Source organism: Triticum aestivum, chromosome 6A (genome assembly GCF_018294505.1).
Source record: "Triticum aestivum cultivar Chinese Spring chromosome 6A, IWGSC CS RefSeq v2.1, whole genome shotgun sequence".
NCBI classification, from domain to species: Eukaryota; Viridiplantae; Streptophyta; class Magnoliopsida; order Poales; family Poaceae; genus Triticum; species Triticum aestivum.
The window spans coordinates 17586116-17600169 of record NC_057809.1 but is presented as its reverse complement, the minus strand read 5'-3'; the positions used below and the strand labels follow the sequence as shown (position 1 = coordinate 17600169).

The 14054-nt window shown below is 43.9% G+C and overlaps 1 protein-coding gene across 1 annotated transcript; it reads left to right on the top strand.

The window, feature by feature from the left end:
- Positions 1-11365: 11365 nt before the first annotated feature.
- On the top strand, positions 11366-12892 carry LOC123130038 (high-affinity nitrate transporter 2.1-like). Its single transcript, XM_044549991.1, has one exon. The coding sequence runs from the start codon at positions 11366-11368 to the stop codon at positions 12890-12892; it is 1527 nt and encodes a 508-aa protein (XP_044405926.1).
- Positions 12893-14054: the final 1162 nt, after the last annotated feature.

The window sequence follows — 14054 nt, the reverse complement described above, 5'->3', positions numbered from 1 at the left end:
CTGACAAGACATTGCACCAAATCATTCTGTAACCTTGGTATGATTTCTGGATCGATTACCTTCTGAGAGATTGCATTGAGAAATGCACATAGCTTCACAATGGCTAATCGAATGTTTTCCGGTAGAAGCCCCCTCAATGCAACCGGAAGCAGTTGCGTCATAATCACGTGGCAGTCATGAGACTTTAGGTTCTGGAACTTTTTCTCTGCCATGTTTATTATTCCCTTTATATTCGACGAGAAGCCAGACGGTACCTTAATACTGAGCAGGCATTCAAAGAAGATTTCCTTCTCTTCTTTGGTAAGAGCGTAGCTTGCATGACCCTGATGTATGCCGTCTTTTCCGTGCATACGTTGCTGGTCCTCCCGTGCCTCAGGTGTATCTTTTGTCTTCCCATACACGCCCAAGAAGCCAAGCAGGGTCACACAAAGATTCTTCGTCACGTGCATCACATCGATTGCGGAGCGGACCTCGAGGTCTTTCCAATAGGGCAGGTCCCAAAATATAGATTTCTTCTTCCACATGGGTGAGCGTCCGTCAGCGTCATTCGGAACAGGTTGTCCACCAGGACCCTTTCCAAAGACCACCTTCAAATCCTTGACCATATCATGTACATCAGCACCAGTACGGTGGCGAGGCTTCGTCCGGTGATCCGCCTCACCTTTGAAATGCTTGCCTTTCTTTCTTACGGGATGCCTGCTCGGAAGAAATCGACGATGTCCCAGGTACACATTCTTATTAGCCAAATATATACTGTCGGTATCGTCCAAACAGTGCGTGCATGCGCGGTATCCCTTGTTTGTCTGTCCTGAAAGGTTACTGAGAGCAGGCCAATCATTGATGGTCACGAACAGCAATGCCTTTAGGTCAAATTCTTCCCCCATGTGCTCATCCCACGCACGTACACCTGTTCCATTCCACAGTTGTAAGAGTTCTTCAACTAATGGCCTTAGGTACACATCAATGTCGTTGCCGGGTTGCTTAGGGCCTTGGATGAGCACTGGCATCATAATGAACTTCCGCTTCATGCACAACCAAGGAGGAAGGTTATACAAACATAGAGTCACAGGCCAGGTGCTATGGTTGCTGCTCTGCTCCCCAAAAGGATTAATGCCATCTGCGCTTAGACCAAACCATACGCTCCTTGCGTCATCTGCAAACTCCTTCCCGTACTTTCTTTCGATTTTTCTCCACTGCGACCCGTCAGCGGGTACTCTCAACTTTCCGTCTTTCTTACGGTCTTCTCTGTGCCATCGCATCGCCTTGGCATGCTCTTTGTTTTGGAACAAACGTTTCAACCGTGGTATTATAGGAGCATACCACATCACCTTGGCAGGAATCTTCTTCCTGGGGCGCCGGCCCTCGACATCACCAGGGTCATCGCGGCAGATCTTATAGCGCAATGCACCACATACCGGGCAAGCGTTCAAATCCTCGTACTCACCGCGGTAGAGGATGCAATCATTAGGGCATGCATGTATCTTCTGCACCTCTAACCCTAGAGGGCAGACAGCCTTCTTTGCTTCGTATGTACTCTCGGGCAATTCGTTGTCCTTTGGAAGCATATCCTTTATCATTACCAGCAACTTTCCAAATCCCTTGTCAGATACACCATTCTCTGCCTTCCATTGCAGCAATTCCAGTGTGGTGCCCAGCTTTTTCTTGTCACCTACGCAATTCGGGTACAACAATATTTTTGTGATCCTCTAACATGCGCTGCAACTTCTTCTTCTCCAAATCACTTGCGCAGTTTCTCTTTGCATCGGCAATGGCCCAACCTAGATCATCAACGGGCTCATCTGATGCCTCTTCTTCAGCTTCTTCCCGCATTGCCGGCTCAGCTTCTTCCCGCATTACCGGCTCAGCTTCTTCCCCCATTGTTGTATCATCGTATTCAGGGAACCCATGGCCAGGATAGCTATCGTCGTCCTCTTCTTCTTCATTGTCTTCCATCATAACCCCTCTTTCTCCGTGCTTGGTCCAAACATTATAATGGGGCATGAAACCGGACTTAAACAGGTGGACGTGAATGGTTCTTGACGTAGAGTAATTGTGACCATTCTTACAGCGAGCACATGGACAAGGCATAAAACCATCCGCCCGCTTGTTTGCCTCAGCCGCAAGCAGAAAAGTATGCACGCCCTCAACGAACTGGGGAGAGCATCGGTCATCGTACATCCATTGCCGGCTCATCTTCATTACACAACACCGAATAGACCAAATTAATACAAGTTCATACAATTAATACAAGTTCATACATAAAGTTCATACAACACTTAAATCCAACAAACAAATAACTCTCTAGCTAAAGCATTTAAATGCAACAACAAATATGATCAAGATCGCAACTAAGGTAACAATGGATCCAACAGCATAATGATACCAAGCCTCACTATCGATGGCATATTTTCTAATCTTTCTAATCTTCAAGCGCATTTTCTCCATCTTGATCTTGTGATCATCGACGACATCGGCAACATGCAACTCCAATTCCATCTTCTCCCCCTCAATTCTTTTCAATTTTTCTTTCAAGTACTCGTTTTCTCTTTCAACTAAATTTAACCTCTCGGCAATAGGGTCAGTTGGAATTTCCGGTTCACATACCTCCTAGAAAAAATTTCTATGTCAACTTGATGGACATAATTTGTCATAAACATGAAATGCAACTAGTTTTAAAAAAGAATATACATACCACATCCGAATCATAACAAGGACTAGGGCCGACGGGGACGGATATCAAAATCATGGCACTATATGTATAACAAACAACGTACGGGTAAGATAATTATACGAGTAACTATATATCCAAATCACACAATCATCAATTTTTATATAAAATTTCATGAACAAGAGGCTCACCACAAGGTGGTGCCGGCAACGGGACGGTGCGGGCAATCGACGGTGGCTACGATGGAGATTTAGAAGGCACTAAGTAAACCACACCTACATATGCAAACTAAGTGTTATTTTTGACCTCAAATTGCATATAAATCAAATACTAGCACATATATATCCTCCCAAATTACTAAAGTCACAAATTAATCACTATATAAACCAATGCAAGAGCTAATCTAGCAATGAGAGATGAAAGGACAAAGTTGCTAACCTTTGTGATCATTTGAATGGATGAGGGCTTTCAAATCTTGACAAATTTTGTGATGAACTTGAGAGGAAGAAGGGAAGAACAGAGGAGAGGGAGAGGGGAAAGGGGGAAGAACAGAGTGCTGGTGGATGAAGGGTCTATGTAGGACGACCTTTAGTACCGGTTCGTGCCAAGAACCGGTACTAAAGGGGCTGGAGGGGCCCCATTCTGACAACATCCTGCCACCACTCTCATTAGTACCAGTTCGTGGCACGAACCGGTGCTAAAGGTTCGCCACGAACCGGTATTAATGAAAGCGGCCCGGGCACTAATGTATACATTAGTGCCGGCTCAAATACAAACCGGCACTGATGTGCTTCACGTTTGACCCTTTTTCTACTAGTGTCGCCACACCCTCACGCGCGCCCCCTCCTTCCGCCGCCCGGCCGACGCCACAGCCGCGCCACCGTGCTCGCCCTCTCGCCCTCTCCCCCGCTCGCCTTCTCCGCTAGATCCCGAGCCTCGTCGCCGTGTTAGCCGCGGCCATCGCCGTCCCCGCACCTCGGTGGCAAGTCCACGAGCTCCGCTTCGTCCTCCCCGACCCCGGCCTCGAGCTCGTCTTCGCTGCATCGCCCTCGTCTTCCCCCTCGGGCACCGCCACCCTCTGCTGCTACTAAGCTCTCGCCGGCCTCCTTGTGCCACCCGGTGAGCTTCCCCTCTCCCCATGCTGCTCTCCTCTTCCACCTAGTGCACCGTCGAGGTTTCCAATTGAAACATGTTCAACAATTGAAACAAGTTCAGAAATGTACAGTCTTAGCTAAAGTAATTTAGATGTTTGGGCTTGAACTTGGAGTAGAAAATCTACTGTAAATTTAGATGGTTACTGGATTCAGTTTGAGTTTGCTACTGTACATTGTTATTCACAGTAATCTTCTATTTTTCCTCTTCAGTTTGCTACTGCATTCGAGCAAGATCTATAGGCTTCCTTGCAGATTAACTGAAGCAAGATCTATAGACTTTTCTTAAACTTGTAAATGCATGCCTTATTACTATCCTAGTAGATTGCATTGACTGTTCCAACCAAGGTAGTATGGGTGACATCTGTACCTAAGTCTGCTTTGAAATATTCAGCTAACAACTAAGTTTGATAATTGGTGGTGTCTGGCTAGCTAGTACCCAAAATAACTATTCTGCTCTTAGTTCCATGTTACTGAAGTTGCGTTGTTTATTTAAATATAAACAACAGAAACCAGCAGAATTTGAAATTCAAGTGCTCCTGAAGTGTTCCAGGATTCTGGTTTTTTGACTTGGGGATCTGTTGTTTCTAAATAAACCAGCAGAAATCAAACGCCATTGTTATTCATTAAAAAATTATTACTAAACAAGAGGAAACAAAATGTTATGTTATGTTTCATGAACTAAATAGTCCTACCTTTGAAAATATTCAGCTCAGCTTGGAGTATTACATTGTAAATCACAGTGCTATTTTGTTGTAAGGGAAAAGTATATTTAGATCACATCAATTTGTAGTTTGTGTTTTTATTTGTTCTGATTTCAGGTTGTGGCTTTGGCATTGTTCTGCTCCTTACATCTATCACTATCGTATATGTCAAACTTGAGATCAAGCAAATAACTATTCTGGATACTCCTGTTTACTTCATGCTGAGAACTTCAGCTTTTCAAGTTGCTGGACTATATGTTCATTGGTACTACTTGTGATGCTGCTCCTGTACTACTTGGGAATTTTGTCAACTTGTGATGCTGCTGCTGTATGCCGAGAGGCCCTTGAGTTTGCCGGAATGTCAATTAACTTCCGTTCCGGCAAATTCGGGTACTCCATATGTCCTATTTTTAGCAAAGGTCATGCCGAAATTTTCCGTGAATTTTAGCATGACTTTGCTAAAAATAGGACATATGGGGTACTTGCGACTAATGCATGGGCCGGGGTATCTTAGTACTTAGTTAAGTAGGATCAACTGCCCTGCCATTCTTGCTGCATTAAACCATAGGTGGCAATAGAGCCAAGTGATTAGCCCCAACTTAGAATTCTCGTTAGCATCGATAAACCCTAGATGATAAACCCAACATAGGTGGCAATAGAGCCAAGTGATTGGTGCCAAGTGATTAGACCCAACCTTGGGTGCCTCGGCATCGATAAACCCTAAATGATGAAAACTTAACTTGGCTTCTATAGGGTGCCTCGGTGTCTGATGAGAACCTAAATGATGTACGCTTAGGCTTTTAGGGTGCCTCGGCGTCGACAAAACCTAAATGATGAAAGCTTAGGCTTTTAGGGTGCCTCGACGTCGACAAACCCTAAATGATAAAACCTTGGCTTTTAGGGTGCCTCGGTGTCGATAAGAACCTAAATGATGAAAGCTTAGGCTTTTAGGGTGCCTCAGCGTCGACAAACCCTAAATGATAAAAGCTTAGCTTTTAGGATGCCTCGGTGTCGACAAACCCTAAATGATGTAGTTTTGAATTATGAACGTAGGATATGTCGTCATCATCATCGGACGACGAAAGTCTCCCGGGGGAGTGCGACTGGTGCCACGATGATCGAGGTCTGTGCAACATGACTCACCTGGACGATGATCGGCGCTTCAGCATTAAGCTCGAGGAGACCTTCGAAGTTGAAACGGTACACAACAACGACAAGTGTTATTTTCATAATTAAGCATGACTTCAACTATTTCAACGTGTAATTTTCATCTTTTACAATTCGAGTATAGCTTATCCCATGCCATGCAAGACGCTATGTCTTGGAGAGGATGGATTTTGAAACCATGAAATTTCTGAAACAAAGAAAATTTACCTAAGGACTCATCACGATGTGGACTTTAAAGTAAATCTATATAATTATGAGAGCGTAACCCATTTTGGTTGCAAAAATTGGGAAGCATTTTGCAAGATGTATGGTTTTGATGAGGGTATGCTTATCACCATGGATCTTGGTAATCCTGACATCAACCAAGACAATATGGACATTTGTGTCCTTGTTGATACGCCTCCAGTTCTACCGCTATGTGAGTTTCTCAAACATTGTTATTAGCTAATTTATATTGTTTATTTCAAAATAGTTGACAGCTTATTTCCATTGACAGCTTATTTTTATTGTTCAAAGAATGTGCGGGAGATGGTAGACAAAACCCACTACACTGATGGCTCCGAATTAACAACTTACAAGGAGAAAAATCATCTGGTCGGATTTTGTACTGACATTGAGAATTACAATATCCACAATCAAACTCCCCAACATTATGGTAAATACGTGCCACTAGTGCATGTGTTCAACTACGGTAACTACCATGGAGATACCCTGGTAAGATTTTTACTATTACGACATCCGTGCATCTTTTGCATACTTCTAAAACTAGTACATCATTGCTAACTATGAAGTTATTACTATGTTTTTCAACAGATAATCCTCAGAGAATTGTGTGCCTCATATGATGTATCAGAAATGTAGTCTTAATGTTTTGAACATACAGCCAGGTCATCCTACGAATCTCAACTGTCCATACGAGATTTCTAAAAGAAGTGGAGACATGAAAATCAAAGGATAGAAAAAATGTATGGACAGTCGTAAGGAGCTTCTTGGAAGCAAAAAGAAGCGAAGCGCAAAAATTGGAGACAGGATGTTCTCCATTCTCCATAATGGAGAGTCGGGGTCTATATTATTTTATGCTATTTTAGCTTAAATAGGGTATTTAGGTCCTGCCTAATACTGATGATCATGTGCTAAGAACAATTAAGTAAGGTTGGTTCGATGACTATCAAGATGATGACCGTATGACTTGTTATGAATAACGAGTAGAAGTTGTATGATGATGATTAGTAGGACTTGTTAGGATTAGTATTACTTCCGACAAACTCGATACTCGCGGTCTCGAGACTTGTAATGTTTTATCTTTGTTCGGTCTTTTGAATTCGGAGACTAATATGATGAATTGTATTCGGAGACTAATCTTCTATTGTATTTGATGAATCTGCTGTTGCTGTGTGCTATTGTCTATATTCTGTTAAATAATATATTTTGTAACCTGTGCAAAAATCAGAAAAGTAAAAAAAACCTAATATTCATACTAATGACGCATCACTACAGAGTGCGCCATTAGTATGCCAAGTATACTAATGGCGCATCTATCCGCAATGCGTCATTAGTGTGCCAAAGCACATGGTTAAATATGGCCCCTGGGAGGCATACTAATGGCGCATGGTGTTATATACTAATGGCGCACTGGCGCACCAGTGGTGCGCCATTAGTAATAAATACTAGTGGTGTGATACTAATGGCGCACCAGTGATGCGCCATTAGTAGGCAAAAACTGGTGCGCCATTAGTAGGTCTTTTTCTAGTAGTGTTGTCTCAATCTTGTCTTTCAAATAGATGTATCTAACACTAATTTGACGTTTGATACATCTATTTAAGGGATAAATTTTTCAGAGAGAGGGAGTATAAGTCATTTAAAGATTCCACTATCCGTATGTAGTCTATGGTAAAACTCCAAAATGACTTATAGTTAACTAGTAAATGCGCAAGTGCAACGCACGTTAATATTTAGGCAATATATTAATTGCATGCGGATATTAGGTATGCTATTATTTGTGTGTTAATTCTATAATTAGTGTAATATTTGGTATGATATTAATTGCACATTAAACATGTTTAACGCTCATTATTGGAGCAGTCTAGGTCGTTGGATTAACTTAGTTCGATGACCGAGATCAGTTAAATCTACCCCTTTAGATCTTTTTATATTGGTATAGATATTTAGAAACGGAGTAGTATAGTAGACAGTAGATGCACGGAGCCTGACTTTTGAAGACTACTAGTCACACACGTCGTTGCTATACTTATAGGACTACTTAATTACTTACTCAGTAAGCTGCACAACACGGAATAGGAATGTCGTGCTGACTCCGCCAGTGCAGCTGCTGGTTACCACCTGGTCAAGTCAGAGATTCATTCTAGAACCTGTCAAGTTATATAAATCAAGGTGAGTCAAAATACGTATCTCGTCGATCGCGACGCCAGTCACTTAAAGGAGGTACCTGGTCGTATACACATCACTCACCCGTACCCTTCAGCTGGTCGTGTACATACATACGAATACTTTGGGTTGCAACTCTTATACACGATCAACGTACTAATTATCTTTATCGTGTATAATATTATCATATACGTAGCATGCCAACCCTGATAAGCTCAACTCGACAGATCATGTAATGCATCATTATAATTTCTCAATTACGTTAGAAGCCAATAAGCTGTCAAGTCGCCGTTAATTACTTGCAAGTAATTCTCACTTTGGCTCTGTTGTTCAGAAAACATAGAAACTATACACACTTGCTGGCAAGATTCCAAAAGAAGAAACTCTTTGCACGGTTTCAGACAACGCTTTCACCGGTGTCCTCTAAATATTGGCCATTGGTCCTCACCTAATTAACCTTTGATTGGAGCTGTCATGAACCTCCAACGAAATACATCATCTTGTAGAATACTTTCGATATTAGGTTAGGAGTTGCTCAAGAATTACATTATTAGTATATTTATATGAATTTTGATTTTGCTAACCGCATGTCCCATGCGGTAACAATTACGTTATTAGTATATTTATGTGGCATAGAATTGATGTTATTAGATTTGTATTTCAAGATGCTTATTTATGACCCTCTGTCTCAAACGGATGTGAACGTCAATTAATATGGAACTAAGGTAGAGCCACATAATCCTATGGAGCCAACGCGTTAAGGAATCTCCAACGACAACCCGTAAATTTTCTCTCGCATGCATCCTCGGACAGGGGATCAGTCTGCGGACACGGATCCGGGAGGCAGCCAACCAACGATGCCCACATACATTTCAACCCGCATTTGAACTAACCGGCCAATATTCATCAACGTTCGGATGGAAAATAGCACAAATCATCTATACATAGCATGCAAATTAAGTCTAGGAACACAATGTCTCAAATTCGACTAGATTAACCAGATGTCGAACAAGTTTTTCATCAATGGATCATGTTCTTCCACACATACTCCCCCTTCAGCTTCATCAAACAGTGTGTGTACGTAAATGGTCGTCCCTCTGTGATGTGGTACATCACTGCAGCACGTGCGGACTACATAATGTGTAGACCAACATTGAGTGAACGAATCAATCAACAAGTTGAACAAAAGAAAGCAAAACTTACGATCTTATCATCTGCCGTGTGCAATGGCCACCCTGCCTCCAGCTGACGAACCATGTTACAAAACTTTGTGACGCTGATCTGGATAGTGTATCAGCGACACGAGAACAACCTCTGCATTCTTGAATGATGCACATGTCATAGGGTGCAATGCGCTTTTGTGCGTGAAACAAATCATGCACTTGCTGCTAGATGGTCCCCCCCCCTTTTGATCCTGCCTACGAAATCCACGAATACGGCCAACCACGCATCGCACAACAACTCATCCTTCATGATCTAGTAGCTCGCCATCCTTCGTACTCTAAAAAATGACACAATATTCGAAAATAAGCTCAATGGCATTTGACCGAACACCTGCCGAGCGTGGTGTCCACCATGCGGGTCGTCGACAGGGGCCAGAGTGTACCTGGGTACTAATGGCTCAAGGGTGGACAACACCGTCGTAAAGGCGAGCGGGTGCGTCGGTGCTAGTTGTGAACGTCTAGCAATGCCTCTATGGCGGCCGGAGACGTGTGGCGGCGGTGGTTGCAGAGGTGAGGGGCGTGGATGCAAAGCACGGGGGGAGGGGCGTAGTGAAAGGAAATTGGACCAGGAGGGAGATTGGGTGGGCCAGGGGTGTCGGAGTCTTACGTGGCTGCTGTCCAGACTCCCGCAAAGCCCCGATCATTTGTCTCCAATTTGTGAGAGAAAACGTGTTCGGACTGCCCTGCGGCCGATACAGGCCCGTGTTGGATTACTTTCACGGTCCGGACGGATGTGGGCGGTTTGAGGGTCGCTGTTGGAGATGTCGTAACAAAGAACGACATGAACACTATTGTGCATGTTTTTTTTAAACGACTGCTTTTTGTTTAGATTAGCTACTCCCACCTTTCATGTATATAAAAAAATCTTTAAAATCGCAAATAAAAGGCCACATTCTCTTCCCTCTATGTGTCTCAAGAGAAATTGAATAGTTTTTTAATCGTCAAACATTCATTCAAAATGCCTCTCTTTTAGGAAAAAAAAACTCATCCACTGCCTGTCTTAGTTGTTCTCCATTTATTGGCATGTCTGGCATTAACTACCTAGGGTGTCATGCCCTAAACTTTCATTAACCATGAAAGCACCTTTCACGGATCGAGCTCAAATGCTCTGGTATGAACAGTAAAATTAAAAAAAAGTCAAAATAATTCAATAATTTATGACTTTTTTGGAGAAAACTTTATGAAATGTTTGGAGTTCTTGCAAAGTTTCATCACGTAATCACATTTGTGGGAGTTTTGAAAAAAAAAGAACTCCTAAATGCTTTTGAAAGTAAAATTTCAGAGCATCATTTTTTTTCTTGCCACTAATTCCACGAATCTAATTACATCGTGAAACTTTGCAAGCAGCCGAAAAAATACTTACTGCTTATCACCATTTTATTGAATTCAATTTACCATCCGTGTTCCAATTAAATGCGTTCGAAAGAACCATTTTTTGAATTTACCATTCATCCACGAGGAGATACTCCACGTTTCCTTTACTTGGTATGTTTGAAACGCTTGAGAGGGGCCTAAGGTTGGTCATAGTGGGAAATACACCAGTATCATGCATATGATAATGTGTGAAATATGCACATACCTAAGATATGAGAAAATATCCGATGGAAAACAAATTGTAGCGTACAACAGCTCCAGGAAAATCGTATTTACATGTTTTTATACCAATTTACATGTTTGTATAGCATGACATTCCCATCATAATGGACTTCATTTTATAACCTGTTAAAGCTCAAACATATTTTTCACCGGCAACGATGATAAGTTCAACCAAACAGCCCTGGTAAGTTCAACGAGACAGATGGACGATCTTACTAATTAAGAAACAGAAGAGGTCAAACATATGACTGATGCTGTGCGTTAATTTCAGCATACGACAGAGAACGTGTCAAACTGAAGTAAGGACCGTGCATGCTATAAATACATGTATCCTTCTAACCTCTTAGCACCCAACCATTAGAACCTAGAGACATAGCTACCTAGCTCTTGCCTCTTCAGTCCGCGGTGCAGCTCTGAAGAGAGCTAAGTACCAAGGAAAGAAGAAGGCTTCGGGCCTCAACAGAAGAAGACATGGAAATGGAGATCGGCTCGACAGGCGCCACCGCAGCATCCACCAACTTCTCGCTGCCGGTGGACTCTGAGCACAAGGCCAAATCCATCAAAATCTTCTCCTTCAGCAACCCACACATGCGTGCGTTCCACCTTGGATGGATGTCCTTTTTCACCTGCGTTGTCTCCACCTTCGCCGCCGCGCCACTCATCCCCATCATCCGCGACAACCTCAACCTCACCAAGGCTGACATCGGCAACGCCGGAGTCGCCTCTGTGTCTGGCGCCATCTTCTCAAGGCTGGCCATGGGCGCCATCTGCGACCTTCTTGGCCCACGCTACGGCGGTGCTTTCCTCATCATGCTTTCTGCACCGGCGGTGTTCTGCATGTCCGTCATTGACAGTCCCGCTGGATACATCACCGTACGCTTCCTCATCGGTGTCTCACTTGCCACCTTTGTGTCATGCCAATATTGGATCAGCACCATGTTCAATAGCAAGATCATCGGGACAGTCGGCGGCTTAACGGCGGGGTGGGGAGACATGGGTGGAGGTGCCACACAGCTCATCATGCCTTTCGTCTTCGATGCCATCAAGGCATGTGGTGCAACACGTTTCACCGCATGGCGCATCGCCTACTTCGTGCCAGGAATGATGTTGGTGGTGATGGGCTTGCTCGTGCTCACCTTGGGACAGGACCTTCCCGACGGCAACCTGAGGAACCTCCAAAAAAATGGTGACATGAACAAGGACAAGTTCTCCAAGGTTCTCCGTGGAGCTGTCACCAACTATCGAACCTGGATCTTTGTCTTCATCTATGGCTATTGCATGGGTGTCGAGCTCACCTCAAACAACGTGATCGCTGGGTACTACTATGATAGTTTCTACCTCGACCTTCGAAAAGCAGGTATCATTGCCGCCTGCTTTGGCTTGGCCAATATCTTTGCACGCCCCATGGGTGGGTACCTCTCCGACCTTGGTGCTCGCTACTTCGGCATGCGTGCCCGACTCTGGAACATCTGGATCCTCCAGACTGCTGGTGGAGTCTTCTGCCTTTGTCTCGGTCGTGCATCCACCCTTCCCACCTCCATAGCATGCATGGTCCTGTACTCCATCTGTGTCGAGGCTGCATGCGGCGCCGTCTATGGTGTCATCCCCTTCGTCTCCCGCCGCTCCCTCGGGCTCGTCTCTGGCATGACCGGTGCAGGCGGTAATGTGGGTGGCGGTCTCACACAGCTCCTCTTCTTCACTTCATCGCAATACACCACCGGCAAAGGACTCCAGTACATGGGCATCATGATCATGGCGTGCACGCTCCCCGTCATTCTCGTGCACTTCCCACAGTGGGGCTCCATGCTTGTCCCTCCCAGCGCGGACGCCACCGAGGAGGAGTACTATGCCGCCGAGTGGACGGAGGAGGAGAAGAGCAAGGGTCTCCACATGGCCGGACTCAAGTTCGCTGAGAACAGCATATCTGAGCGTGGCAAACGCAATGCCATCCTGGCCGTACCTGCTACCCCACCCAACAGCACGCCACAACACGTGTAGTACGTTAGTATCTTCTTACCTCAATGTATACAGTGCGCGTATACATATATACATACGTACCCATCAAGGTGGGGCACCCCATTTCGCCGGTGTGGTTTCCCCGACCACCTGCTTTTTGGGCGCTTATCTAGGCCTTAGTCAATATATAGTACCTGGGGCTTGTATCATGTTATGCGAATGAGCAATATGAGAATATGCATCGTTTCTTATACCTTGCATATATCTCCTTAATTTTATTGTACTTTCTGAGACAATATTTGTATTTCCCGAGATGGCTTACCATGTGATTAATTTCATTGTACCTTGCATATATGCCATGCGATTAATTTCGTTGTACTTGTAAGGGCTTGTAATATGTTACGACTTACGAGAAAGATCAATATGAGAGCATTGGTCAATGGCGTATTCTAGCACAATGCATCGGCAAGTACGAACTTCTTGCACGCCAAAGTACAAACGCATGCATGACTCCACGAGTCTCTCCCTTACGCATGCAAGCGTACGGCAGTACGGTGCGCTTGTGTACTTATTCTAGCGTGATGCGAACTTGCGTTCTTCTTCCACACCAAAGTACAGAACCATTCAAAAGGCGACTCTATGAACAACAACGATGGCGGTGCATCCATGAAAGCGTACGGAGTACTATAATATTATGAGTGATCTATAGCCTGACCTCTCAACAGCACATGACACTTGCATTTTCTCTAACCAAGTCAATAAAGTTGTTGTACTCAAGGAAAAAAAGCGTCAAGTTTGCCAAAAGAACAGGAGAGAAAATAAATCAAACGAGTCGGTGGTCCGAATTTCTACCTTTAGGTACATTCAGCACGCAAAGAGTTTGACCTGCGAGAGTACTGGTCGATCGACACGTGGTTCGTATGGACAGGACTGTTTACTAGCTATTTTGACGACAAATAAGACGTGTTGCTCTGAGATTCTTAACCTTGAGAAGCTCTTTGTATTTTATGTTTACTAGCTTTTCGGCGTCCGTTAGTATATTTTATGATTTTATACTATGCACTAATATACACACTTTCTGTGGTGGACTGATCTTTATGTAGTTTGTACATAGGCAGCTTCTAAGATGTATCTAGTTTGTATATTTGTCTATAATGATATGTAAAATAAGAAAACGCCAATATCATAATGAAGGAAACATGGA